This window comes from Nuphar pumila, chromosome 2 (genome assembly GCF_984573655.1).
Source record: "Nuphar pumila chromosome 2, dmNupPumi1.hap1.1, whole genome shotgun sequence".
Taxonomy (NCBI): Eukaryota; Viridiplantae; Streptophyta; class Magnoliopsida; order Nymphaeales; family Nymphaeaceae; genus Nuphar; species Nuphar pumila.
This window is the reverse complement of record NC_143250.1, coordinates 115,306,789-115,334,261: the sequence shown is the minus strand read 5'-3', so window position 1 is coordinate 115,334,261 and position 27,473 is coordinate 115,306,789. Positions and strand designations below refer to the sequence as shown.

At 42.4% G+C, this 27,473-nt stretch overlaps 1 protein-coding gene and 1 pseudogene across 3 annotated transcripts; one reads left to right on the top strand and one right to left on the bottom strand.

The window, feature by feature from the left end:
• Window positions 1-15,255: 15,255 nt before the first annotated feature.
• On the bottom strand, window positions 15,256-25,529 carry LOC149846839 (uncharacterized). 3 transcript variants are annotated; one of them, XM_089998169.1, is made up of 5 exons: window positions 25,470-25,522; window positions 23,519-23,889; window positions 23,292-23,410; window positions 22,948-23,061; window positions 22,344-22,639 (listed from the first exon to the last, which is right to left on the bottom strand). In XM_089998169.1, exons 2-5 carry the CDS (start codon window positions 23,798-23,800, stop codon window positions 22,564-22,566), a joined length of 591 nt encoding a protein of 196 aa, XP_089854295.1. In that variant the 5' UTR covers window positions 23,801-23,889; window positions 25,470-25,522; the 3' UTR covers window positions 22,344-22,563. The 3 variants fall into 3 exon arrangements, with proteins under 3 accessions (XP_089854296.1, XP_089854295.1, XP_089854297.1); XM_089998170.1 differs by lacking the exons at window positions 22,344-22,639; window positions 22,948-23,061 and adding an exon at window positions 15,256-15,402; XM_089998171.1 differs by lacking the exon at window positions 22,948-23,061 and having other exon boundaries at window positions 25,470-25,529.
• Window positions 21,357-21,659, top strand: LOC149846840 (NADH dehydrogenase [ubiquinone] 1 beta subcomplex subunit 7 pseudogene; annotated as a pseudogene).
• Window positions 25,530-27,473: the final 1,944 nt, after the last annotated feature.

Sequence of the window (27,473 nt, the reverse complement as noted above, 5' to 3'; positions counted from 1 at the left end):
CTTTTACTATGGTAATCTTGGGTTCCGGTTCCGGAATTGTGCCAAGAACATATCCCCATAGGCCTTTCCCTTTTATATGAGCCTCCATATTTCCAGCCCAAACATGATAGTTGGACCCATTTAATTTGAAACCAAGAGCAAAATGGGACTCTTTTTCGCCCATTAGAGAGAAGAGAGATAGAGAAAAAAGCGTACCAACACAATATCTCCAACACCAATTTTGCACAAGATTCTTCTAAAATATTTGAGAAGAAAGATCCACCACTTCAATCTTCAAGGATCGGAAGGCACGTTTTTCGAGGCACTCGAAAAAAAGAGAATCCCACGATCTTCAATAATCAACCTTTCTCTGATACCATGTAAAATTGTCTATGAAAAGACAATACACATACGAGCACAAAAAATATGGAAAAGATGTGCACGAAGGCACTCTCACAACACTTGAACAAATACGCAAAAGCGTAAAAACAATAAACATGCACAATGGCATGTATTTTATAGAAGGAACCGAATGCTTGAGACTCTCAAGCTTAGAAAAAACAAGAGGGGATCACCCCTATTTATACAAGAAAAAGAGGGTGCAAAGGGGCTCCCAAAGGAGTCGTTGGGGAGCCCCCAACGGTCACTTTTGTGACCGTTGGGGACCCCCCAACGACTCTATTGGGGGATCCCCAATGCACCTTTTGTGAAAAAGGTGAAAAGAAATAAAAAATGAAAAACAAAAAAAGATAAAAAATAAAAAGAAAAGATACAACATATTCCTATTGGAATATGCGCAAAAAGGAAATTTACAATAATACCCTTATTGGGTGAACAAAAAGAAAATAATATATAAATATATATACTTATATATATAGAGATACATATACATATAAATATTATATATATATGTATCTCTAAGTATATAAGTATATATATTTATATTTACATCAACGATTTTAGGAGGAGATACAATTTAACAGGCACAACAAAGACGTCACAAGAACATGATATTCTGATCACAGAGCATTCAGTGTCGGTTGCACCTTTTCTTTATCTGACACTAGATATCCAACCATGGCTAACTAATCTGTGATGTTTTTGACTTGATTTAAGAATTCAATGATGCTCATTGCCCCTTTTTTTAACATTTGAAATTCGCGTTTGAGAAACAGCACTTTGGCCTCCGATATCTGAGAGTAGGCCTGAGCTAAGTCCTCCCACAAAACTTTGGATGTGCAATCATCAGGAATGGAAATCAGTACTTCTTGTGATAACGTGGAAGTGATGTATGCGACAAGGGCCTGATCGCGCTTCATCCAAGAAACAAATGCAGGATTGCGAACAATATTCAGCAATCCTCCATCCTCTTTGGCTTCGGTTGTGATGAATTCTGAGGGCATTGGAGTGGAGCCATCCAAGTGACCTAAAAGGTCTTGACTTCGAATAAAATGAGCAATTTGCCTTTTCCAAGTCAGATAGTTGTTTGTAGTTAGCTTTTCCGAAACTAGCTGCCCCAGGAAATTGGAAGAAAGACCCGAATTGGCTGAAGTATCCAATTGTAGGCTTGTTGACATTTTTTTTTTTTTGGAAAATAACACTAGTGCCTGAAACTGGGCTGTTTTATCATAAACTGACACAGTTGACAGAAATTGGCACAATGTCACGACAAGAGAAATGAGAGCTCTATATATATTTTTTAGTGTATGGAAAGTTTGACAGAAAATGAATGAGGAAACGAAAGTAAAGTGAACGAAAATGAATGAGAATACCACTGGCAAATCCCTAGTTCGAAAACCAGGGAACTTGACTTTTCTAATATCAGAATATTAGATGTTAAATATAATGAATCAACAAGAAACTAAAGAATAGATTTTCACGACAGAAACCAGAAAAATAGATATCAGAAGATGATGAAGCAAAACAAATGGAAAAGTGAAAACTCGACCAATAAATTTTCACGGTAGAAACTAGAAAAAAAATAGATATTCGAAGATGATGAAGCTAGAAAAATAGATATTAGAAGATGATGAAATAAAACTGGTTGGAAAACAGAAAACTCGACCTGTTTAGAAGAGGGCTTCAGACTGGGCTGTTGGGTTCGACTGAAGATGATGAAGGGACTCGGCTGAAGGATCTTTCTGTTGGGTTCGGCTGAAGAAGATGAAGGGGACTCGGCTGAAGGATCTCAGCCTCTGAATGAGAAAGACTCGGCTGACTGAAGAAGAGATGAAGACGTGCTTTTCACGTTCCTGATGAAGAGACTTTTATACCCAGACCTGCCGCTGCTCTGATACCATGTCAGAACTCCTGCAGAAATCAAAGACGAGAGAGAGAGAGAGAGAGATCTGATATTGTTGGGAATCGGCAGCCAGTATCCTTCACACAGGCTGCGCTAATACTTCATTAGCCTTAATAGGGTTACAATAATTTACACATGGACAAAAGTGCCCCTGTATTAGTAACTCATATTACATTAAAATACAAAACTCGGGAATGGATATGGATTCTTTATTGAATGGATCCATATCCAGCCCATATTCTAATATACTTAACACATATCATCAAGGACAGCTTTGTGTTTTTATCTCCCTTATAACTTATTTTAGTTATGTTCGTTCCTGCTCCCATGACCACCAGGCTATTGTTGTCTCAACTCTCTCAAGTATTGATTTTTTAAGTAATCCTGTACAGGTAGGATGTTTTTCCCATAATTTTATTTCAAGAAGTGAAATTCCCATACAAGTTTATTTTCATAGTCCCATAAATATGACATGAGCAATAAATTCCCAAAACTACTATCAGAAAAATTATTGCAAATTCATTTAAGCTTGTATGATAGACTAAATGAATACCTCTCAAAAGCATTTCAAAATTTAGAAAGAACTTGAAGAAATCTGAAATCTAAAGCGCTCAAGGGCATTAGATAAATATGTTATGCCACAAGAGGCTGCCATGAAAACCTGTCATTATCAAGAAGTTGATAGCAAAATCTCTTACAAATATTCTATAGAACAAAAGAATGCAGACATGTCTTGTACCCATTGTTTCAACAGAATTCTATCTGTAATTAACATGAGAATTGGCATTGCTAATGTCAACAAATAATTTTGCCTAGTTATCTGAATTGAAAATGTAGAAATTTCATTAGCGCAAGTGCATCTAATCTGCAAAAATGAAACATCCCATCTCAACAGCAATCACTGACAAACCAAAGCACTCAGAATGCTCGCATTTGGATCTCGAAAGAGCAGAGATTTCTTCTATGCGATAGCTAGAATCGGCTGGATGGCAATAAGCAACTCAGATGAAATGAGCAAAAAGAAAGGAAACACGCGTTTTCCACATAAGAATCCAGCTTAGCTACGCACCATGAAATCAGTCAAAAGCAATGCAAGTAATGTACTAATTAAAATGTCACCGCATCTTGATTACCCCACTGAAAAAAAATTAGAGATGTATCCAAAACAGTTTTCCGGGAACGTCGCCGCACGCTGCTTTGAACTGACTCATAGAGACGTAGCTAAACTCTATTTCTGAGAACATACACATGACGAAACGGCAAGAGTGCCATTATACAACAAACAACGAAGACAAAACAATTTTCCACACACAGGCAATCCAAACAACTACAGAACTGAAAGAGCAAGCATAACCACTTCTCAAGAACAACACATACAAAGCAAATCCCCTAAAACGAAGAGACGGAAATGCAGGAACTCTAATTGAAGTAACAGTTAAAAGAATGAAAGGAAAAGGTCACAGGGAGCACCTCGACAAGCATGAGAGCGAACAGCAGAGAGAGAGAAAGAGGGGGGCAAATTCACCGCTCCAGCAAGTGACGACGAAGCTCCTCATCGCCGAGCACACCGCACACTGCAACCACCCACAGAAGACGATCCAAACAAGCAGAATAAGCGCAATCAGAAACCTTACCCATACCAAACACACACACACACACACACACACACACACACACACACACACACAGGGTAAAAAACAACTGTTTTTCCATCTGCAGAAGCAAGAAACCCCACCTCGGCAAGCTTCCGTCATCACGACTCCCCCCGCTCCGAAACCGAGAATTTGGAAGCTTCTAGAGAGAGAGAAAGTCTGGAAAAGGGAAAGTGGAGGAAAGGTGGTGGAAGAAAATGAAGAGGAAGCAGCAGAGCAGGATCCGGAACAGAGAGAGAGAGAGAGAGAGAGTCCAAGGAAGAAGGGGAAGCAGGAAGTAGCGTTTGAGTGTGGAGTTTATGGGGGAGAGTGGGAGGGAAACAACAACAGGAAAAAAGAAAAGAAAGGGAAAACGGAAGAGAGGAGGGGCAAGGAGGAGCTTTCGGACATGAACGAAGCGAGAGCAACGACGCCGAGCGAAGCGACTGACGGATGGCGAGCCGAGCGAGCCAGCGAGCCACCGAGAGAGAGAAAGAGATTGGGGAAATATTGGGGCTCAGACTCGGATCAAATTGCCCTTGGGATTTGGGAATCAGTTGTAGAGAGAGAGAGATGAGTAGGTTGGACTCGTCTCTCATTTCTGCTTTCTCTTAATTGTTTTTGTACTTTTGGGTAAGAAAAAAAACACTCCCACTTCTCAAACAACAAGCCTGGCAGATCACTGTTATGACACGTTTGGTAGCGAGAAAATTTTTCATAGAGAAAAAAAAAATCTATAAAAAGTTTTGATATGATAATTTTTTTTAAATGAAAATTGTTTACTTGTTTGTATAGTATAAAAATTTTTAAATAAAAAATCTTAAAAGATCTAGAGAAAAATAGGGCTTTTTCACCCTTTTCAAAAATATTTCTTATCAAAAGTGTACTTTTTAAAAAACTCTTTTACTAATAGATTTTTTTCGTTTAAAAGTTGGAAAGAATCTTAAAAAAAAAATCCACTTTGTATCACTTTTCTTGCAACTTTCATACGTGATCTTACTGATTTATTTTTCTTTCTTTCTACTTTTTTTTAAATAATTTTATTAAATATGCAGCCGAGTAAAAAGATAAAACAAAAACAAATAGCGTGACTGGCTCGTTCATTGCAAGAAGAGAGAGAGAGAGAAACATGGGAAGCCGACCCAATTTTTAAGTCACCATCGCTTGACGCCTTCTCCCACGTCCCACCCGGCCCACGGCTTCAGCGTCTCTCTCTCTCTCTCTCTCTCTCTCTCTCTCTCTCAACTGGGATCCAAAACCCGATTGTGGGTCAACTTGAGAACAAAATGCAGATTACTCGGATCCGGTTCAGATTTAAGGTTAAAATGTATGTATGGGTCTGAAAGACTCATTTAGCTTTTTTAACTTTAAAAAACCAATACATTTTTACCCATTTTCGGTGGATCCAGTTGAACAATGGGTCTCCAAGAACCTGGGGAAAATACACCGAAAGAAGGGATGGGAAATTGGGATTTCGGTTCATAGGGAAGCTCTTGACTTGTCCGTTCCCAATGGACCCTACATATCTCCTAACTGAGATGGAGCGGCATTTTGGTGAACTCTATCTGGATTTGGATCTGAATATCTGATTTGGTTGACATTTTGTCAGCATTCTATGTGTACCTGAATAGATGAGCGCCTACCATGATTGAGGGAGGATCAGGTACAATGTGATTGCACACTTTTTGTGTGCTGCTGCTAGGGCTGCAAACAGATCCTATGATATCCAAACCAAATCTGACATATTTTTTAGAATATTGATCCTTTAAGTAAAATCCGAATGCAGATTTGGATCAGATTCAGATCTGTTAATCAATTCATTTTTGGATTCGGGGCAGACTTAGATCAGCATTTTAAGTCGGATGTAGAGTTGATCTGAATCAAAATCTGACCCAAATACATTTTTTTACATGTAAATAGTTTGTTTTCTTCTACTTTTTTTCAAATCCTATATTACCACATATATTTGGGATTCAGATTCAATCTAACCATTGCTATGGTTTTGACGTCACATTACCGGCAGAGAGGGGTCACATTGACCCATGGATCTAGGGATGGCAGTGGACCCGGGGAAAGCGGGGGCCCGCCCCGCCTTGCCCCGTTTGGACCGGGGATGAAGGGTATGAAACGGGGATGGAGGCGGGGACGAAGGTTAAAATCCATCCCCGTCCGGGGGTGGAGGCGGGGATGGACGTGCACTTTTCCCCGCCCTGCCCTGCCCCGTCCCCGCCACGATCCCCGCCCCGACCACTTTTCCCTGCAATATCCCCGCCCCGCCTCATCCCCGTTTGAACCGGGGATGGAGGACATGAAACGGGGATGAAGGCGGGGATGGAGGATAAAATCCATTCCCTGCCGGGGATGGAGGATAAAAATCTTGTGGCGGGGCGGGGGTGGAGACCTTGTCCCCCGCCCCACTGCCATCCCTACATGGATCTAAGTATGTGTCCCCGGTGATTGTTTCCTATTTGACTCAAGTCATACAACAAAGGATGCATGCCCCCAAGTATTAAACTCTTAAGCTCTTTTGTTTCGGGGCTTTTTCATGGGAAAAGTCTGTCATTAGGGCTGGGAAACGAGATATTCAGCTCGTAAAGAACTCATTCAAAATCGTGAAATAGGCTCGAACCAATGTTTATCTCAATTAGGCTCATATATAAGCTCATTTATTAATAACAAATATATTTTAAGTAAAATTTATATTATGGAATGCTTCAAGCAATAACTTTAGAGTTCAAATCCTATTGCTTAATAAACAATTATTTATTTTGTAAATAAGCTAGTTTGAGCTTGGCTTAATGGGTATTGGATTCAAGTCTTATTATTTTAAAAGAAAAAAAAATTAGGTTTAAGCCCTAACTTATAAAAAATTGCGTTTAACCCTTGTGTTTCAAAACTTTTGAAATAGATGCCTGAGTTTCCAGCATATTGCTAGCGTGACCCCTTTGGGCTGCTTTTTTATCATTTGACTCTTTATTTTTTTCAAATGGCTGAATTTCACTTTTTGTAATTGTATTTAAGGGTGTCAACGAGCTTAGTTTACTCGGACCTGCCCCGAACCAAACCCTAAAGGGTCCAGGTATGGTGATAAATAAAAAGACTCGATTAAGATCTGGGTTTGGACCCAAAGGTCCTATTAATTCATGCACCCGGGTATAGTTTGTGAAATTTTATACTAGACTCAGACCTGGCCCGAATTTCAATTAAGACAGAAATTTTCAATGTAAAAATGATAAAAAATATGGTTTTACGGGGTATGGTCTGGGTTTCCTTCATGTAGTTTTTATTGGGTCTGAATATGGTTTTTCTTACATTAGACCCGAGTTTGGACCTGATATCATGCCCAAAAATCTGATCCAAGTCTAGTTTCAGGTGGGTCCCAACCAAACTCGACCAATTGACACCCCTAGTAGGGATGGCAGTGGACTGGGGCAGGGGCGGGGGACAAGGACTCCACCCCCGCCCCGTTTCAAAATCCGAACCTCCATCCCCGCATGGGGATATTTAACCTCCATCCCCGTTTCATGTCCTCCATCCCCGGTCTAAACAGGGGTGAGGTGGGGCGGGGGCCCGTTTCCCCTTAGTCTATAGTCATCCCTTAAGGATTGGGGATGGGGCTAGGTGGGGATTGGGACGGGGATGGGGCTAGGTGGGGATTGGGACGGGGATGGGGCGGGGAAAAGCGTAAGTTCATCCCCACCTCCATCCCCGCACGGAGATAGATTTTAACCTTCATCCCCGCCTCTATCCCTGCATGGAGATAGATTTTAACCTCCATCCCCGTTTCATGCCCTTCATCCTCGGTCCAAACGGGGTGAGGCGGGGCGGAGCGCTGTTGTCCCCCTGTCCACTGCCATCCCTAACCCTTAAATGTATTATAATTAAGGTTAAAAAGGTAACTTTAGCAAGTTCAGCTGACTCTTTAAAATAACACTAACTATTTTTATTTTTTTAAAGTTAAATCAGTAACTTTAGCAAAAAAAAGTGATACCAGCGGTCATACGAGCAATACGTTAAAAATACAGGTGCATATTCAAAAAGTTTTATAACATAGGCGCTTAAACTTAATTTTGTCATAAATTAGACAATTAAAAGTAAAATTTTAAAAAATATATCGTTTTGTAAATGAGCTTGCTCATGCTTGGGCTTTTCATGAGCTCAAGCTTCTCTGCTTGACTAAGCTTGAACACTTTGGGTCCGCCTGAAGAGGAAGCCACCACCTCTTCCCCGGTTTCCTCTTTTGCGGAAACAGAATCGGACCTCTCCACACGGGAACACTTTTCACAGAAAAGAGGTGTCCAGCGTTGAATCTGGGGCCTCTTTCTGCGCAGAAAGAGAAGCCCCCGTTTGTTTTGTCACTATAGGCCCCCCAAAAACGCACACCCATCGATGTGTTTCCGCAAAAACGGTTCACTTTCCGTGACAAGCAAATGGACCCTTTATGTTCGGTTCGTTCAGCTCGTTTACCAGCCCTATCCGTCATGGTACAAAGTCTTAGCTTTTCCTACCATGGCAGTTTCTGCTCCAAATTTTCTCACTTCCTTCCTCTTTCATGTGACCTTTGAGTCACACTTTCCTCCCTCCTCTGTGAAAACCGTTTCTCATCATCCATCCAAACTGCCAAAAGTCTGGTTACTACGGATGGAACTCTTGCCCTTTCACGGTAAGGACATTCCCATCGCTTAATTGAAACAAACAAGCCTTTTCTTCATCTTTAACATGCCTCTCTAATGTAATCCACCAACTTTTTAATGTTTGGTTCTTTTGGTTGGTAGGAGCTAACAGTGCACGTCTCCTTGTGGTGGGACATTGCAGGTTCAAAACCCAGTGGTGCGTTGAATAATAAATGGTGGGGTCTGCTTAATCCCAGCTTGCCTTTCAAAAAAAAAAAAACTACCCAAAGCTTATTAAGACCACAGAAGCTCACTTCAAAAGCATGAAATTACACATTGCTTTTATGTTTTTAAAAACTTTATGAGAAACTGGGTTTCATAAAACAAAAGTCTTGCTTCCTCAAATATCAAAATGAACTTGGATATTGTAAACAACTTCTTCATATAAAAAATATCCTATGTCCTTTAAATTCATGTTTTTTTTTTCATAAAATACACATTTATACTGAATGATAATGATAAAATTTGTAAATTTCATTTTAAATAAAGAACACGAGTTTTAACTATATTTTTATGTCATTTTCTATTCATTTTTATTGTTATTTCTCACTCGCTTCCTCTTACGGTCTTAAATGCTTCATGCTTTAACACTTGAAGCAATCACTTATCACACCCACTTCTTACTATGGTAACTATCTCCAAATACTCAGGTTTGGTTTGGAGGTCATTGCATTTACTAATTGAAAAACTTATTTAGGGGCTATGTCATAAAGATACGTTGACATGGGACACGTGATGAGAGTTTGACTTGTAAGTTCAAAAAAAGTTTAATGTTCAATAAATAAAAACTATATTAATGCATTTTTATTTAAATAATATTATGAAGTATTGCAATATTATTGAAAATATTAATGTTCGTACGTGTCAGTGTGTCCAAACATGTCCACCCATGTCACTACGGAGACACACAAAATGGTGTCACTGTTTTAGCTTAGGCTTTGCCCCCCAAAGGGGTTTGGCATAGTGGGATGTAGCCTAGGCTGCTAGGCAGGCGGTTTAGATTCAAATCTCATGAGTGTCCGTGGTGATTCGTCCACGGAGTTTTATGCTGCCATGACAGTGACTATAAGTATGGCAGAAAGGGCTACTGTGGCTAGGTCTTTGTTTTAAAAGTTTGCTGGTTAAGAGAGGCAGATTAGGAATCTGGTTACCCAGGTTTGGATCCATATCACAAATGTTATTCTCATGATATTTTCAGTGAAGGGAAAACCTCGTGATAGCTTAGTAATCTTTGAGAAATATACATTTATACTTGAGAAAATACATTAGCATATAATCACAAGTAAAAAGATAAAAAAATTATCATGATATGTTTGAAGATGTAAATTTTTTGTAAACATCGTGTTTTTCTATATTATGCTGGCTTTTGGAAACACTGATAATTTCAAAATATGGCAAACATTGCTGCATCGAGTTCCAACCCGCACCCCCATGAGAACCGTTACCGTGGAAAGGAGTCCAAGTTAACTTTGTTTTTGGGGCGCCTTTTTCACGAGGAAAGGGAGCCCCACGTTTGCATTGCCATTGCGGGCCCTACGAAAAACCCATCAAAAGTTGTGTTTTCGCGGAAAGCCCCAGCTTTCTGCAGCGCACAAATACGTGCTTAAGGTGATTTATCACCAATAGGTGATCAGTCCCCCAGTTGCCCATGTGATCTCCCCCTATCAATTCCATCTTAACTAGGAGCAATTGCCAATAATTGGAAAGGGTTGTGTATGTTCGCCCCCGATGATTCACTGAATCCCACGTCTGTGTTCGAGGCTTTGAATGAGCACCACGTATACAAGCACATGGGGCTCGTATTCCCGTGTATGTTGACATAACTTTGCATCGGACTCTGGTGTTGTTGCAAAGACTTAAGTACCCTTCCTTGCTATTCTTCTCATAAAGTGATGGTTTGAGAAAATGACAAAAATGCCCTTCATTCAAAAAAGAAAAAACAAACAGTTCAAAAAAAGGACAAACATGTCCTCCATCCAGAAAGTCGAGGATGATGTTGACTCTTCAAAGTCTTCTTCTTTTTCTGTTCAAAAAAAGGACAAACATATCTTCTTCTTCTTTCTCCGTAAAACACTGTAAAACCCTCTCTCTCTCTAGAGAAGAAATCAAGGGAAACAAAGAGTTCTTCCTAGAGAAGGCCATGAACATCAACCCTCTCACTCTCTCTCCCTTCTCTCTCTACTTCTGTGCACATCCAACAGACGATCCTACATTGCTCCATCGTCATCTTCTTCTTCTTCCTTCTTCGTAAAACACTGTAAAACCCTCTCTCTCTCTAGAGAAGAAATCAAGGGAGGTAAAGGGTTCCTCCTGGAGAAGGCCATGAACACCAACCCTCTCACTCTCTCTCCCTTCTCTCTCTACTTATGTGCCTGATTTAGAGTTTTTGCCCTTACAGGAGGGGGGTCCGAGGGCTCCCCCCGGCGCGGATCCCGCTGCGCGGTCAGTGGGCGAGGGTCCAGGGGGGGCGCCCCTGGCGGGGGCTCGGGGGGCAGCACCCTCCGGACCAAATTTTTTTTGGGCCTTCCAACAATGATTTGTAGTATTATCGGGCTTTCCTACAGCAATTTGTAGTATTTTCGAGTCTCCAACGAAACGCTATAGCGATTTGTAGTGTCTTTCGCAAATCGCTATAGCGATTTGTAGTGTCTTCCGCAAATCGCTATAGCGATTTGTAGTGTCTTCCGCAAATTAGGACCAACTTGTCAGAGCCATATCTCCCTAACCGGAGGTCATATTCCAAATCCGTAAAAAGTGGTGTATTCGTTATTGAGTTTAGTTTATTTCTGTAAATTTTCATCAATTTCTATTGTCATTTCATTCCCCATTTTAACTTCAACGATACATTTTAACTTCTCCTCGACATCAACCCAGTCGCTGCAGTCGCACTGAGGATGGCCAGCAGAAGCTCGCAGAAGCTCCACCACGTCGTCTTCCTCTCCCTATCGAGGAGGTCTCAGCAGAGCCGTCGTTCCGGTGACGGGTGTTCATCTCGTTCCGGTGACGGGTGTTCTACGAAATGTAAATCCCCCCTTCTGTAAGGGCAAAAGGCCATGAACACGCTGGGAGGAGCCCTCAGACCCCCCTTCTGTAAGGGTAAAAGCTCTGAATCAGACTCCATAACTCTTCAAGTTGAATGATGCTACCCACACTGGGAGGAGCTCTCAGACCCCCCTTTCTGTAAGGGTAAAAACTCTAAATCAGACTCCACAACTCTTCAAGTTGAATGATGCTATCCACGCTGGGAGGAGCCCCCAGACCCTCCTCCTGTAAGGGTAAAAACTTTGAATCAGGCTCCACAACAGTAACTGTGCAGGTCAGTCGGTGCTTGATGGAGCAATGTATGATCTTCTAATGGATGTGCATAGAAGCAGAAATAGAAGGGAGAGAGAGAGAGAGAGAGTTGAATGATGCTACCCACGCTGGGATGAGCCCCCAAACCCTCCTCCTGTAAGGGTAAAAACTTTGAATCAGGCTCCACAACAGTCAATGTGCAGGTCAGTCGGTGCTTGATGGAGCAATGTATGATCTTCTAATGGATGTGCACATAAGCAGAAATAGAAGAGAGAGAGAGAGAGAGTAAGAGGATTGATGTTCATGGCCTCCTCCAGGGGAGATTTCTTTCTCGGATAATCCTGCAGTGCAGAGACTGGGTCTTAAATAATCATCTTCGGGGCATTAAGTCTTTACAATCACTCCTTTTCAAGAACCGTCATTTTTTTTTGCACCAATGGAGGAGAGGGTACTTAAGTCTTTGCAATCACATCAAACTCCAACGCTAATTAATGCTGGCAAACATGGGGATACGAGACACACATGCTTACATACGTGGTGCTCTTTGGGACCCCCGATCATGAGATGTAGCTAACTGCCCTGTTCGGGGGGGGGGGAACATATAACCTGCTTTGCAATAATTGCTAGCAAGTTCAATTACGATGCCCCAAAGGAGTTTGGGGTGGCGGCATTAGACTTAGGCTGCTAGGTTGGTGGTCTAGGTTCAAATCCCATGGGCATCACCCCTTGCACAAGCCGAAGCGTGGCGACTCCCTGGAGGCAAGCGGAAAGCCCACAGAGATTTATGCTGCCAGAACAACGACCATAAGTACGGCAAGCAAAGCCGGCGTGGCTAGGCCTCTGATCCTGGGAGTGGTTTCTCCATGTAAATATTTTTTTAAAAGTACGGTTCGGAAGCGATGGTATCGAATGAGACAGTTGGATGGTTAGTTTGCACTATCATAAGTAGGGGTATCAACGGGTCGAATCTGCTTTGGACTCAGGTGGGTCCAAACTCAGATCTGGCTTTGAGGTGCTGGCATTGAGTTCAGACTGGGTCCATAAGCGTTACATGAATCAAACCCTGTAAAAACAATATTTTTTTATCTTTTTTACTCTGAAAAAATCACAGTTCTTAATTAGGACTCGAGTCAAACCCGGGCCTGGTATAAAATTTCACAAATCATACCTGGCTCTATATACTAATCGGATCCTCTGGGTCCAATCAGGATTCTAATCGGACCTCCTTTCTTATCACCAAACCTTTACCCTATAGTATTTGGTAGGGGTCGGGTCCTGATCAAACACGACCCATTGTCACTCCTAATCATAACTGAGGGGTCTCGGGTTCAGATCCCACAGTGGTTATCCACCAGCTTCTCTATTAAACAAGTATGGTTTGAATGTCATCCTATTAATTAACATGAACTTCCTTCTTCCTATGACTTTGAGGCATGCACCATTGGGTCCATTATCAGCTCCATTGTTTCACCACCTGCTCACTACTTTCAATCTTCATACTGATTGCTTTGAAGTTTCTCTTGTCTACACGATATCAGCATCCACATGCAATCAAGCCTAAGAATCAAGATCTTGTTTGGATAAGAAGGCCACCTAAAATGAGCCTTTTTCTGATTGGGTTCAGGCTTTTTACAGATAAGAAGAATGGGAAAGAGGAAAAATGGATTGGACTAGGTCGACCATAGTGGCCAAAGTTTTAGACGGCAATCGATTTCTCATGAGAATTTCAAATTTTGTATATTTTTGCTGTTTCATAGGCAAAATGTTAGTAAAAACATATAAATTTATAATTTTAACTAGAAAGGAATACAAAAAACTCATTATGTAAAAATATACATATTTAATTTAAAGAAAAATATTATAATTTTAAAATATCATGATATTTTGCTATATACTTATATCACAAGGACATGGGCACAGCCTGGGAGGGACGGAGGAGGCTAGGTTAGCTGAAATATGGTTATCGGTTCAAGGATGCAAGGTGACACAATATGCAAATTTTTTTTAACACGATGACACATTCTATCTTATTATTTAATTCACAAAAAGTATATTTTTGATATTTTAATATATGAAATATTGAAAATACTATTACAAGCAATGACAGCCCCCATGCACTAGTGGGATTTGAGCCTTCAGCTTGACACAAGACCCTGCTGACCACACGGCTAACCACCATGTATCTTAGTTTTAATGAAAAATCATACAAGAATACTGTGTGCCGTGACCAATGGGAGCTGCGCTTGTATGGTAGAACAGCTACTGCACGTCACCTTGAGTTGGGACGTTGCAGGTTCAAAACCCAATGGTATGGGCGTATAACTGGTAGGGGTCTGCCTAACCCCAGCTTGCCTTTCAAAAAAAATAATAATAATGTGTCCCGTGTCCTTTTTAACCATGTCCATGTGACAACCTTAATTGTCTTGGCAGCATCAACCAGGCAGCATTGCCCCCCCTCTGGATGATGTTATCCCCAAGCAAGATTTTTTAGCAATTTTTGAATGGGGAAGACCTAACGAGTAAACTTAAAACGCTGGAAAATCTGAGAATATCACTTTTTTTGTTCTATGATGGTGAACCTTCCTAAAGACATAGGTCACTTAATGGGCCCACACCCACACCAGCCTTAGAGACTCACAGCTCCGATCCAGCAGGACCTGAACCCAACTTCCTTCACCTCGGAAGCCCTTCAAGAGAATATCATAAAAGCTTTGAAATTCATGGCTGGTTACTACAAGGTTAAGCTGGGTGTACTCTCCTGGGTAGGGAAGGCAGTGGACCGGGGCGGGGGCGGGGGCGGGGGCGGGGGACAAGGTCTCCACCCTCGCCCCGTTTCAAAATCCGAACCTCCATCCCCGGGATGAATTTTAACCTCCACCCCCGCCTCCATCACCGTTTCATGTCCTCCATCCCCAGTTCAAATGGGGGTGAGGCGGGGCGGGGATCCGTTTCCCCTTAGTTTATAGTCATCCCTTAAAGGATTGGGGACAGAGCAGGGCGGGGCGGGATGGGGAAAAAGCATAAGTCCATCCCCGCCTCCATCCCCGCACGGAGATAGATTTTAACCTTCATCCCCATTTCATGCCCTTCATCCTCGGTCCGAATGGGTGAGGCAGGGCGGAGCCCTGTTGTCCCCCGATCCACTGCCATCCCTACTCCGGGGGGCAGGGGAGACCTCAAGGGTTCTACCAATCGGGGGCCAGCCAATGTGCAGTCTGTGAGGGAGGGGGTTTTCCCTTTAAATATCCTAAAAAAAATGTGATTTGTTGAAAACAACAGGCAAACACCATTTTCAATGACTTCATGATGCAGAAAATTGTAAGTTTCACAGCCTTCCCTTGCTTCAACTATGAATCCCAGCCACCCACTTGCAGTTCCCAACCAACAAAATAATTTGATAAGAGAACATTACAGTACATTTTCTCTATAGTTTGTCGCTTCTTTTGTCCACAAGCTATAGGTAAAAGCTGTTTCAATGTTATGAAGCGCTGTGATCATTATGGCATCTTCTTTATGTTTGGACCTGTAACATTTGTATTCAGATCATTGGCATATAGAATAGCTGGTTTCACACCTTTTTTTGTAATCTTCAGCACATAAAACATTAGTTGTTTCAGAAGATAAGCCAAACAATCTGTACCATTTGTATTCAGACCTTTTGCATAAACAATACCTTGTTTCGCACCTTTTCTTTTGTACATTTCAGCACATAAAACGTTAGTTGCTTCAGTAGAAGCCAAGCATTGACTGGTCAAGCTAGCCAACTGGCTTTCCCTTTAAGATAATACTGCAATACTTCCACACAATTGTACCATTTATAACATAAAGTAATTTTTATTCCTTGGGAGAGAGAGAGAAACAAGATTTCAACATAGTCAATTAAAGGGGCAACAGAGTTTAACCCAAAGCAGAAAAACAAAAACAAAACAGAAACAAACTGGAGCAAAACAAACTAAAACAAGTGGCTCACACAGAAGCTGCAAAACCAATAAGGTCTGAAAGGAGTAGAGCCACAAGAGGACGAGATGTTAGATCAAGAAGATGAATACGCAAAATCGCGTAAACATCCACTATAATTTTTTGCACAAGATGATTAATGTCGAAAAAAAATTCTCGAAAAAGGGCATCGTTGCGCACCATCCAAACGAACCACCAAGTGGTAAACAACCACGACCTCCAGATTAACCGCCACCGCTTACTGCACCGAAGGCAGATCGGAACCAAAATGAGGTCTAGCGCAAAGGACTCCTCCATAACCAGGACTTCCGAGTGCCTCCAAGTCCTACGAAAAATCTCTACAAAAGTAGGGCAAGACCAGAAGAGGTGAAACGAGGATTCTTCAGTAGAATGACAAAGCACACACCAGCTCGAAAGCTGGAAGCCCCACCTCTTTAAGGTAGAGTGAGTTTGAACCTTATCGTGCAAGATTAACCAAGCCAGAACCCGAGAACGAGGTGAAGGGCCCTTCGCCCAGAGCGCAGATTCGGGCAACCAGGCCGCCCCTAGGAGAAACAACGATCTATAGACTTTGTTGGTCACGAACCTCCCGGTAGGAGCAATAGCCCAATGCACCCAGTTACCAATATCGGCGAGATCATCAAAATTGTTGTTGAAAAAAGCTAAAACCAACAACCATGACTTACGCAGATGAGAAAACGCTCCACGTCGCGAGCGGAGAAAAATCGGAAGGAGAGAAGAAGACCCATACTTAGAGAAAAGAAAAGTAACGCAAGGATTATCCGGTTGATGAGCAAGTCAGCATTGCTTAGAGACCAGGGCAATACTCCTGGGTCTGAGCGCAGGAACACCTAAATCGGCCATAGAACGCGGCAAGACCACCGAACGTCAGCCAACCAGGTGGCGCTTACCTTTGAAATGACACCCAGACCAAAGGAAATCTGCCAGCAGACGCATCAGCTGCTTCTCCACACCCACAGACATCAAAAACATGAACATGAAGAATTCTGGAATGGTCGAGAGAATGTGCTTCACTAAAGTTAGGCGGCCAACGTACAAGAGATAAGAAGCTTGCAACGAGAGTAATTTGCGCTTAACTTTAAGAAGCATCGGAGCCCAGTCCACAAAGGAAAAGTGTTTAGCTTGTAACGGCAAACCCAAGTACAACATCGGCTTTATCCCATCAGCTAACATAGAGGGCTGGATGTGGAACATAGAAAGGGAACACTTTTGCTCATTGAGAGAAAGGCTGGAAAGAGAGAAAAATTTGAAGAATAAGCTTGAACTGAAGCATCTGTTGAACACTAACGCGGCCGAAAATGATCATATCATCAGCATAAATAAGAGCATGAGTATGAAAGTTCTGGACCGGTAAGAGATCAATGAAATTGCAGGCAGCGACCCGCTTAAGCAGCACAACAAGACCCTCGACGACCACATTGAACAATAAAAGCGAAAGAGGGCAACCTTGACGCAGACCCCGCTCCAGCTTGAACTGTTTCCTGAAAGTGCCATTGATATTCAGCATAGCCTGGGCATTCAAGACTAGTTCCCTAACCCAACTAGAGAACCGATGACCAAACCCGAAGTTCGATAATATTTGAAATAAGAAGGGTCATTGCACATAATCAAAAGCCTTATGAAAATCTAATTTAAGAACGAAAGAAGGTTGACCGCAAAGATGCAAAGAGTGCACAACCTCGGTTGCCATGATAAAAGAATAATGAATCCTCTTATTATGGATAAAGGTGAACTGAGAGTCAGAGAAGATCTGTTGAGCCACCGATTTCAGCCTGTTTGCCAAAACCTTGACAATCATACGGTAAAGAGCACTCGTTACCGAGATCAGGCAGAACCAAGAGATACCTGAAGCGTCGACGTCTTTAAGAATAAGCGAAATAATGGCTAAATGAAAAGGATAGGGCAGCCTGGAATTGCGATAAAACTCATCCAAGAGGCTAACCACGCCCGGTTTGACAGAATCCCAAAAAATCCTAAAAAAGTCAACATGAAACCCATCAAAGCCGAGCACTTTCCAACCAGACAGATCCTTGATAGCACGAAGAATCTCAACATCCAAGAATCTTCTTTGTAAAGTACAGGCATGGTCACGAAAGATCACCCGTGGCATGACAGACCCAATATTCTCCTCTGTAACCACTGAAGAGGCATAAATAGACTTAAAATAGTGCATGACGGCCTGGTTGACAAGCTGATCAGAGAAAGAGACACTCTCAATGAAGATAGAAGGGATGGTCTTCCTCCGATGGCGATGGGACACATAGAAGTGAAAAAAATTAGTGTTGCCATCACCGGCTTTGAGCCAGTTCACCCTAGATCGTTGCTTCCAACGAATTTCATCTGACTCTCCAATTATTCAATAGCATAAATAGCTCAATGAACCTAGCCTGGAAACTCAAAAGTTGAAGTTCAGAAAAAGCGTCAGGGAAAAACATAGACTGGTACAATTCAGAAAGCTCACGCTCCCAGACATTCAAATGCTGAAATTTCACAACGTTACAATTATGGATCCAGGCCCTAATATCCTTAGCAAGATGTGAAAGCTTGTTGATAAGCCGAAGAGCAGCCCAGTGCTCGGCAGAAGGTTTAGACCAAGATACCGAAATAACCGAATTGAAATCCAGCTCCTAAAGCCACCATTGCTCAAAAAACAAAGCGTCTGGTGAAGGAGAAGCCATCCTCCAAAGAGTGATGAGCTGACCATGGTCAGAGATAGAGAGCGCAAGCAAGACACATTTAACGTCAGGGATGAGCTCCAACAAAAAAGGGGTGACAAATACCATGTCCAGAACCCGACAGCACAGGCGCGACCGTCTATTCGACCAAAAGAAGTGCTCGTTGGTAAGAGGAATAGGATAAAGAAGATGCCAGTGAATAAAGTCTTGGAAGCCTTGAATAGAGGGATTAGGAAGGCTGATAGAATTAGAATCATGAGGAGAAAGCAAATAATTAAAATCGCCCATAATAAAGTGGCACTAATCATTAAAAGTAACCACCCTATCAAGGTCATCCCAAAACGCAAGTCTCCTGTTAGCGAGGTTGGGTCCATAAACCACAGACACTACTGCTCTCCGACCAACCGACTATAAGCTGAAAGCAACAAACAAAGAGTAGAGACCCACGTCCAGCTGTGATAAATTTAAAGACTTTTTACCGAAGAGGAGAATACCACTGGCATGGTTGACCGCTGACTTAAAGAAAAAATCCGTACCCCACCAAATGGAAGAAGCGACCGCAAGCGAAATGTCATCCCTTTTAGTTTCACAAATGGCAAAAATGTTAGGATTAGCTTGTCTAAAAAACAAGCGCTTGGGGGCAGAATTGAAGCCCCTAATATTCCAACAAACGAGCTTCATGGCACAAAATCTGAAAAAAACCTGTGGCTGCCACAACCTGGGCGATCTACGAGGAGACCAACAAGGAGAAACCGAATCTGAAAAGACAACCCTCCTCCGTCTACGGTTACCAATGGGGGAACGTTGAACATTCCTAACCGAAGAGTCATCTTGCGAAGAACCAAACGAAACAGAAGGGGGGGGGGGGCAAAGGATATCCTCAAAAACAGAATGGAGACAAAAAATAGTCGAATCCATGACAGCCGATAGAGCTAACAACTGAGATACAGAGAGAGAGATATCCTGCAGCGTCACCAATCTCAATACCCAAGAGGTGCAAACTAGGATGCAGATGGAGCTGAGAGGAAGGCAAGTGGGTCGACACACCCCTCGACAGACCACCGTCAGGGCCAATGATAGGAGAAAAAACCGAACACGGGGAATATGAGATAACCTTCGGGGCACGAGGGGAAAAGGGGTGAGGATGAGGAACTGAGAAGCCAATCACCATGCAGTTGTTGTCCTGGTTGGAGATAGCATGAATCGCCATAATATGGATAACAGGGTAAGCAGAATTCCGAGATGGAAAGAAAATGAAAGAAGAGATTGAACTAAGACCACCATGAGCAAGATTGTCCACCCGCACCATCGAGCAGCAATTGGAAAGGGAGAAGGTCAAAGAAAATGTTGGGTCCCAAGGATGCAAAGAAATGACAAACTGACCTGGAGAATGGAAAAGAGAGCAGTCTGTGACATGGGACTGCGAGCCCAAACCTGACGGCACAAGCTGCAAAGGAGAAGGCAAAAGCACCACAAGCCCACCTCGAGCAAGCAAACATGAAGGCATCACCAACGAGACTTGAGAAGGCGCACAAGAATAAGCAGACTGAGGGTTTTGCCCAGAAGGAGAAAAAAGCTTCAAGTCCCGAGAAGAGAAATCATTGAAAGGGACAGACTGCATGGAGCCTTTCCCATGCAGAACGGCCGACATCCTGAAGAGGGATGAAAAAGGTGTCAGGTCCCAAGAAGGAGACAAATTGACCGTATGAGTTGCATCAGACAAATCAAAGCAAGTCTGGGCATAGGCATGCGAGCTCATACCAGGCAGCACGAGCGACGACGTTTAATGATGAAGGTCTAATTCCCCACTGCATTCAAGCATACCTGAAGGAGCCGCCAAAGAGACTCGGAAAAGAGCGCCAGAAAAACCAAACCCGCGTGGAACAATCGATAGCTGAGAGACACGTGCATCGAGGAGCCAGGCCAAAATGAAGATATCCTTCACCGAAGAAGAGGCAGGGAAAGTCGAAGACAAGGACTAAGAAACCTTACCACTGGGCGATGGCCGGACCGGGTCCCAGATAGACCCAATCTTGACCACAAGGAAGGAATCTGTCGGCTGCTGAAGATCACAAATTTGCACCCACGACGAGAAAGATAGATGTCTGATTGGCCGAGGATTACTTTAGCGAGCATGAAAATGCCCCAACCCAGCAGGGGCTTGGGATGGAAGAGACGGACCCACCGAGAGCGGAGGAGAGAAGGCGGAACGCCTACACATTCAGACTGGGTGACGGAGAAAAAGGAAGAATCGCACTTGTGGCAGTGAAGGCGCTTATGAAAATTCAAGGAGAAGCAAGCAGCACGCTACCAATCCCCCGGCCTGGCAAAGCTTAACAGAGATCTAGAGCGAAAGGCATGGAAGGAACATTGTCAGAAAGAGGAAACATGTTGCCACGACTTATCCGTCGCCCGAACCGATGGCACACAAAAGAAGAATTATGGAACCAGCGTTGCCTGAACAGAGCATGCGACGAGAGGCTCCAGCCTTACCCCATGCAAAAAATGTTGAACATCTGAGATGAGAAGCGAGCCCACAACAAGGCAGAAGAGTAGCGACACCGAAAGAAAAGAGAAAAACCTATATTTGAGCCTGAAAGAGAGGACAACGTCGATACCCGATCGGCGAAAAGCAAAGGCAGCCCCAGTCATTGATAACAACCAGGATGAAATTAAGGGCTCGTTGGTTCGAGCCCAACAAACGATCTGGAGCGAGGCCCCAGAAACGGGTCGTCGAGGAGCGCATATATATATATATATATATATATATATATATATATATATATATATATAGAGAGAGAGAGAGAGAGAGAAGTGTTGCAGAATGGAGGTGGAGGGATCGTCGAAGAAGATGATCGCGACTCAGGAAGAGATGGTGGAGGCCAGGGTCCCTATCCCCTATAGAGACCAGTGTGCCCACCTCCTCATCCCCCACAACAAATGCAGGGTCAATGAGTTTTACCTCTCTTGAAAGTGCGAGAGCGAGAGGCACCGCTACGGGAAGTGCAAGTACGAGCTGATGATGGAGAGGGTCATGCAGATGCAAAAGATTCACAATGAGGAAAAGAAGCTCAAGGAGCAGTAGAAGCAACCCATTCTGTTGATCCCCGGGACCGCCAATGCGTGATGATCAAGGTCCCGTTGTCCCTCCAACTTGCCAAGAGAAAAGTAAAGCAATAGGGGCTGAGAGAGAGAGAGAGAGGCCATAGACTATGCAGTTAGGGCAAAACGGGGGAGGAGAAGGGCAAAGACTAGGGGAGAAGGGATTAGGGCTGGAAAGAAGGGAGGTTTAGGTGGTTGCACAATGTGCAACTAGGGCAAAATGGAAGGGAAAGGAAAAACTGAGAAAGGGAAAATGAGGGAGAAGAGAAGTGAGGTTCTGAGAAAGGGAAAATGGGGGGAGATGAGAGGGGTGGGAGTTCGACAGTTCAAAGAAGGAGATAAGGGGAGGAGAGAGAGAGAGAGAGAGAGAGAAAAGAGAAAAACCCTCACACTGGAGGCAATAGCCACTTTGCAGAGATTAGGCACAAGAAGAAAACCCTAATGGTGAGACAATGGTCACGGTTCAAGGATGAGGTATAACGAACCCTAATGGGGAGGCAATGGCCGTGGTGGTGCAGGGATGAGGTGAACTAAAGAGCAGGGGCCTTCCAAGAGAGAGAGAGGTTCAAGCTATATATATATATATATATATATATATATATATATATATATATATATATATATATATATAGAGAGAGAGAGAGAGAGAGAGAGAGAGAGAGAGAAGCGCTCATAGATTATTGAAGTCACGATTTAATACCAGACAAACTGATAGAAAATACCACAAACTATCTACCCACCAAATTGGTCCCAATTGCTCAATATTTGAGAATTCAATTATAAATACACCCAAGAGAAATTTCGATATAGTTTTCCTTATTTTTTCATCTTTTTACTTCCATATTCTATCTGAGTACGTAGTAAAACTTTAAAGATTCCAGCAAGCTCCTCTTCTTGATCCACCATGGCCGAAAAAGTTAGTGGCGTGTTCATCGTTTCATTGACCTCCAAAAGCTTGCCATGGGGTTTGGTACTGCCTGTACTGGATTCTTCGGCTCTGAAACACTACAGATAGAAAGAATTCAAGTTATAGATCAAGGAGCCTTTTTTAAGACTTTGTATTTCAAGAGTTTCAATGTATCAAGTCCTGATATTTGTCTTTCAAAAAGCGGATAGGAAGGGGTTTTCTTTAAAGAAAAGAAGTCAATGAAATAGACCGATAATTCAAGAGAATTCATCTTAGGAAATTACTAACAAAAAATAAGGATTCTTCCAAGGTTCTCTCTGATAAATAAAAAGTGAAACCAAAGTTTATCCCGGTAAAGCTAGAGAACAAAGGGATACGAGGAAGTTGTGGAAATTCTGGACTCTACCTAACGAGTTCGACTTGGGAGAAATCAGGTGTGGCTGAAGAACTCCTGGACGGTTGCTTCACTGCAAGAACACGACACTTAAGACTATTTATGTACTTCTCCACCATGGTAGTCCTGGATCCACAAGATTCAAAACAAAAAGAGATGGAGGCATCATCAAGAGAGAGAAAGAAGACCTTTCACCAAATTCCCCCAAGGTATCACTAGAAGGAGATGGAGAAGACTCCATTTTCCCCAGAATTCATCACTGAAGGCATCACGCACACACACACAGAGGACTCGATATTCTCCAGAATTATTCACTATAAAACTAATTAAAAACAGGTTTCGGAGTGAGGAATCACTTGTAAAGGAAGCTCCGTTCATGGAGTCCTAGAATAATGGTAGAAGCCCCTATCTTCTTCACCAGAGACATGATTGTCTGCCCCTGATCCCCTTCCGTCACTATAATCTCCACATTCACCTAAGCCAAAATCAAAAAGGAAAAGTTAGATTACACCCTCATTTAGTGAAGCTTCATTAAGAAGAAAAAAGGTAGAAAGAAAGAAATTTTATTCAGAATCATACCGACCTCAGGAATCTTTGCACAGATATCCTTGAATGACAGGGCCAATTGAAACCCCTTCAACCTGCGAACCCTCTGCCTATTCCCAGCTGCTGCGATGCTGCTCTTCTTCTTCTTCTTCTTCTTCTGAACTTCCCCCGCCAAAGTAGAAGAGGAGGAAGACGGCTCAAAGACATGGAGAAGGGTGACAAGATCGCCACCTCTAAGGATGTTATCAACCGCCCATTGAAGGGCATTTCGAGCCACATCAACATCCTCCACCACCACGATCACTCGGTGTTGAGCCATCCTTCTTGCTCTCTCCTGTTCACTTCTGAGATCAGAGTAGCGCCGGGTTCTCCTTTTTGCTCACCATTGGCCTAGAGTATAGGTGCTCTCTATGATCGAAAAGTAAAAAACAATTCAATTTGTTAGACAATATGAAAAAAAAATCATAAAACATTCTTAAAGGATTTTATCACAATATTTCGAGAATACTAGCATTTACATTATATTATTAAACTTCTTCCAACTTAACTAAGATTTTCCTTTTCCACACATCTTTTCTAAGATTCTTCTATAATTCTAGTATGGGTTTGTTGCATCCATGGAAATCACTGATGCAATATACATGGGAGAAACCTCCATTACAAATTGAAAGACAAAATTTTCAGGAAGGGGATCATAGCTTGGTTCAAGAGAAGCCCTATAACAGGACTTCAACTTCCCCTAGGACAAACTACATGTCAGATAGTCACTGATGATATTCATCTTTCATTTTTAAAAACCCATAACCAGGTGTGGAATAAGACAGCTGGACTTCCTAGAGTTGCACTATCATAATCAAAGGATCTCCGTTTCAACTCCCCTCAAGGACATCCCACAGATTGAGCAAAAAGAAAGTCCCAGTGAATCTCAACATTCACGGGATTCATGTCGTCAATTTTGATGGTTCTATGAATTACATCCCATCCACCATTTCTCATCCAACAATCAGCCCACAAATACTCCTTAGTTCTTATGTCTAGTAATGATAAAAGATCTAGGTTTCAAGGAATTGATGTCAAACACGGGTCTCTCTAGAAAGCCATTGAATCCCCTTTACCTTTTTCCTCCGAAACCAAATGTCTGAGTGGTCCAGCCTTTGGATCTCACTCTCCAATGCAAATTTTATGTTCTTATCAATTGTCAATCTTTCATGACAAACTTTACTTGAACAAACAAGCCCATCAGCCAAAGAGAGATCAGCCTTTACAAAGAAGAGCGTTATTATCAGCCTTAATCTCTTATTGCCAAAACGTTCCCACCTATTATGCAAAGAGACTTCTTTTCAAGATACCAAAGTAAAATCATCTTAACTCTGATCCCCTTTTCCATAAAGAGTCATTTGAATGCTCAGACAGCAACCCCTTTTCCATATGAAGTCATTCCATTTCCATAAGGAACCATAACCCGAGCCAGGTGGATAGTGATAACCAACTCAGACGAGAGAATCAAAAGAACACTCTTGCAAGATAAGCTACATATCAACAAATCAGCAGAAAGCAACATAAACGCATGCGGATGAAGATTTCACATCAAGTTCATATATTTTGCATTCGAACCCCTCGGAAATCCTCGAAAGAATACCGCGAATTTTATTTATCCAAGCCATTTCCATCGGCCCCTGCGTGGAGGTGATTGAATCATACCCAATTGAATACAAACATCCTTTCTTTTTCATTGTTCCGCAATCGGTTCCGTTAAAATAGGGCCTATGCATCAATTTAAACCACTGTCACGATGAATCAATTCTAAAAACAAACAACGAAGAAAAATTCCCCAGAGAGGACCAATCCAAACAACTTGGGCACATAAAGAGCAAGCGTAACAGCTTCTCCAGCGCAAGATGCACGAAGCAGCAACTTCCCCAAACCAAAAGACGAACCGAAGGGACTCTAGCTGCAGTAACAGTAGAAGGAAAGAAAGGGAAGAGTACCTGAACAAGCCCGAGGACGAGTAGCTGGTTAGCCCGAAACCGCCACTCCATCAGGCAGATGATCCTGTCGAGCAGCAGTTCCTGGTCAACATCAAAGGGGTAGATGTTCGAGAAGCATTAGTCAGAGCAATAGGGAGCAAATCTTGGCCTCTCACTAAGATCAACGGAAGTCAGTTCATCGACCTGTTTGGGCTCTATCGTAAGTATGAAGCATACGAGGAGGTTAACACCTTGTCTCGAGTAGCCAAAGACAGAATTCAGAATGCCATGGTCCTATGCACAGTGAAATTAGCGTTCTTTCAGGACGGCCAGAATTTTATCGATGTCAGAGTCACCCAACTCTTTCGAAGATGGGGAAGCAAGCGGACCTAATGACTTTTAGTTTTCATGGCGGCCTTAGCCTTCCTCTACCGAGGCTTAGCTCATTTTTCTCTTGGAGAGACCATTTTGGTGGAAGGATACACTTATACCTTGCAGTCTTGGTTCCTGCCGCATGTGCCATCAAAGGCCAGTTCCTTCAGGTTCAACAGAAAGAAGTCGAAGACAGTCATTCATTGTCGAGCCTTGATCAAGAGTCTGTATCAGAAGGAGGTCGTTTGGGATTACTTCAACCGGCATGAGTCAGTTCCTCACTACACTTATGCCCGTGACAAACATTACAGGTTGTTGGGGCCTTTCTTCTGTGTCGATTATCAGCAAGAGCGGTGTCTCAGACAGTTTTCACAGTGGCAGGTTTGTGTCAACACTCACTTCTCGGCGAGCCACATGCCAGAATTTGATCTGCAGTCGGATCAGTGGTTTGGGGCATACCATGCGGCCAAATACACTTGGGATTCCTTCATTTCTCTTTCTGTAATTCCTGAACCTAATGTATCTAATGAATATCAAGAGTGGTGGCAAACTGTCTGTCCACTCTCTCTTTGTCTCTTAATCTATTATCAATGAAATTTACTTTTTGTTCTACTGAAAAGCATTTTGGCCAAATATTATTTTAAGCATAAATGGTCGCAATGTTTGTGACAACCTTATCTTCAGCAATGGGGACATTCCTTTAAAATAGCTTCCTTATTCATTTTTAGTATCTTTTATCATGGTTAACGACCTCGCCTAGGTAACAAGGCACATTTTTGTTGTCATGAGAATGATGACGCAATTGTCACGAATCCTGTGATGACCCAATCCTGGTAATGGGATAATCCTTTCTAATTGTCTATCATATCCTTCATTCTTTTCTCAAAAATTTTGTTTTAAAAGGTTTTTTTCTCGCTTTAACCATTCCCTTATTCTGTAGAAAGCATTGGCATTGTCAGAATGGTTCAGACAAGGATTGAGAAAGAAACATCTCCTCAGCACAATGACAGTGAGATCGAAGCAATGGACTCTTCCAAGTCAGCCAGAAGATAGAGTCAGTACAAGGGAGATGATATTGATCCCGCACGTACCTGCACCTTTTGGTTTCCATGGAGAGAAATGACTCTACTAATGGATGAAAGAGAGAGAGAGAGAGAGAAAGAGAGAGAGAGAGAGAGAGGGGAAAACCTACCACGAGAAGCTTCCCCAATGACGACAGCCCACTCAGGAAACCGCTAATTACTAAGCTCCGGGAAAACAACGAGAGAGAGAGATGGAGGATGGCGCCTTTTTAATTCGCGATGACGACTTCTTCAGTCCCCACGTCACAGGTCACACCCTTCTTCCTTCTCTCTCCCTGTATAAAGGGAATGAACACCTCTCAAACCAACTCAATAAAAAATATTTACCTGTTTTTCGGTGTTTTTTTTATAATTATGACTTTACAGTCGTTATTATGCGTTTGTTTTTATAAGAATCAGTTTTTTGAGCATTTGATTCCCATACATAAATATATTTTTATAAGGTTTCAAAATTCAACAACCTATAATTTTTTGAGATTTTAAATACTTTTTTTCCATTGTTTTCTATTGGGTGTGAGGTGGTGGAGACTGAAGAAGAAGATTAAACTGAAAATTAAACTTTTTTGTATAT

What these genes read in the sequence shown, in the direction of transcription:
- LOC149846839 (XM_089998169.1), bottom strand. Translation starts at nt 23,800, where the DNA reads ATGGCTCAACACCGAGTGATCGTGGTGGTGGAGGATGTTGATGTGGCT. An exon ending in GAACGGAGCTTCCTTTACAA is followed by an intron (nt 23,062 to 23,291) that starts GTGATTCCTCAC and finishes TTGTGGATCCAG; the next exon opens with GACTACCATGGTGGAGAAGT. An exon ending in TCCCAAGTCGAACTCGTTAG is followed by an intron (nt 22,640 to 22,947) that starts GTAGAGTCCAGA and finishes TTCTATCTGTAG; the next exon opens with TGTTTCAGAGCCGAAGAATC.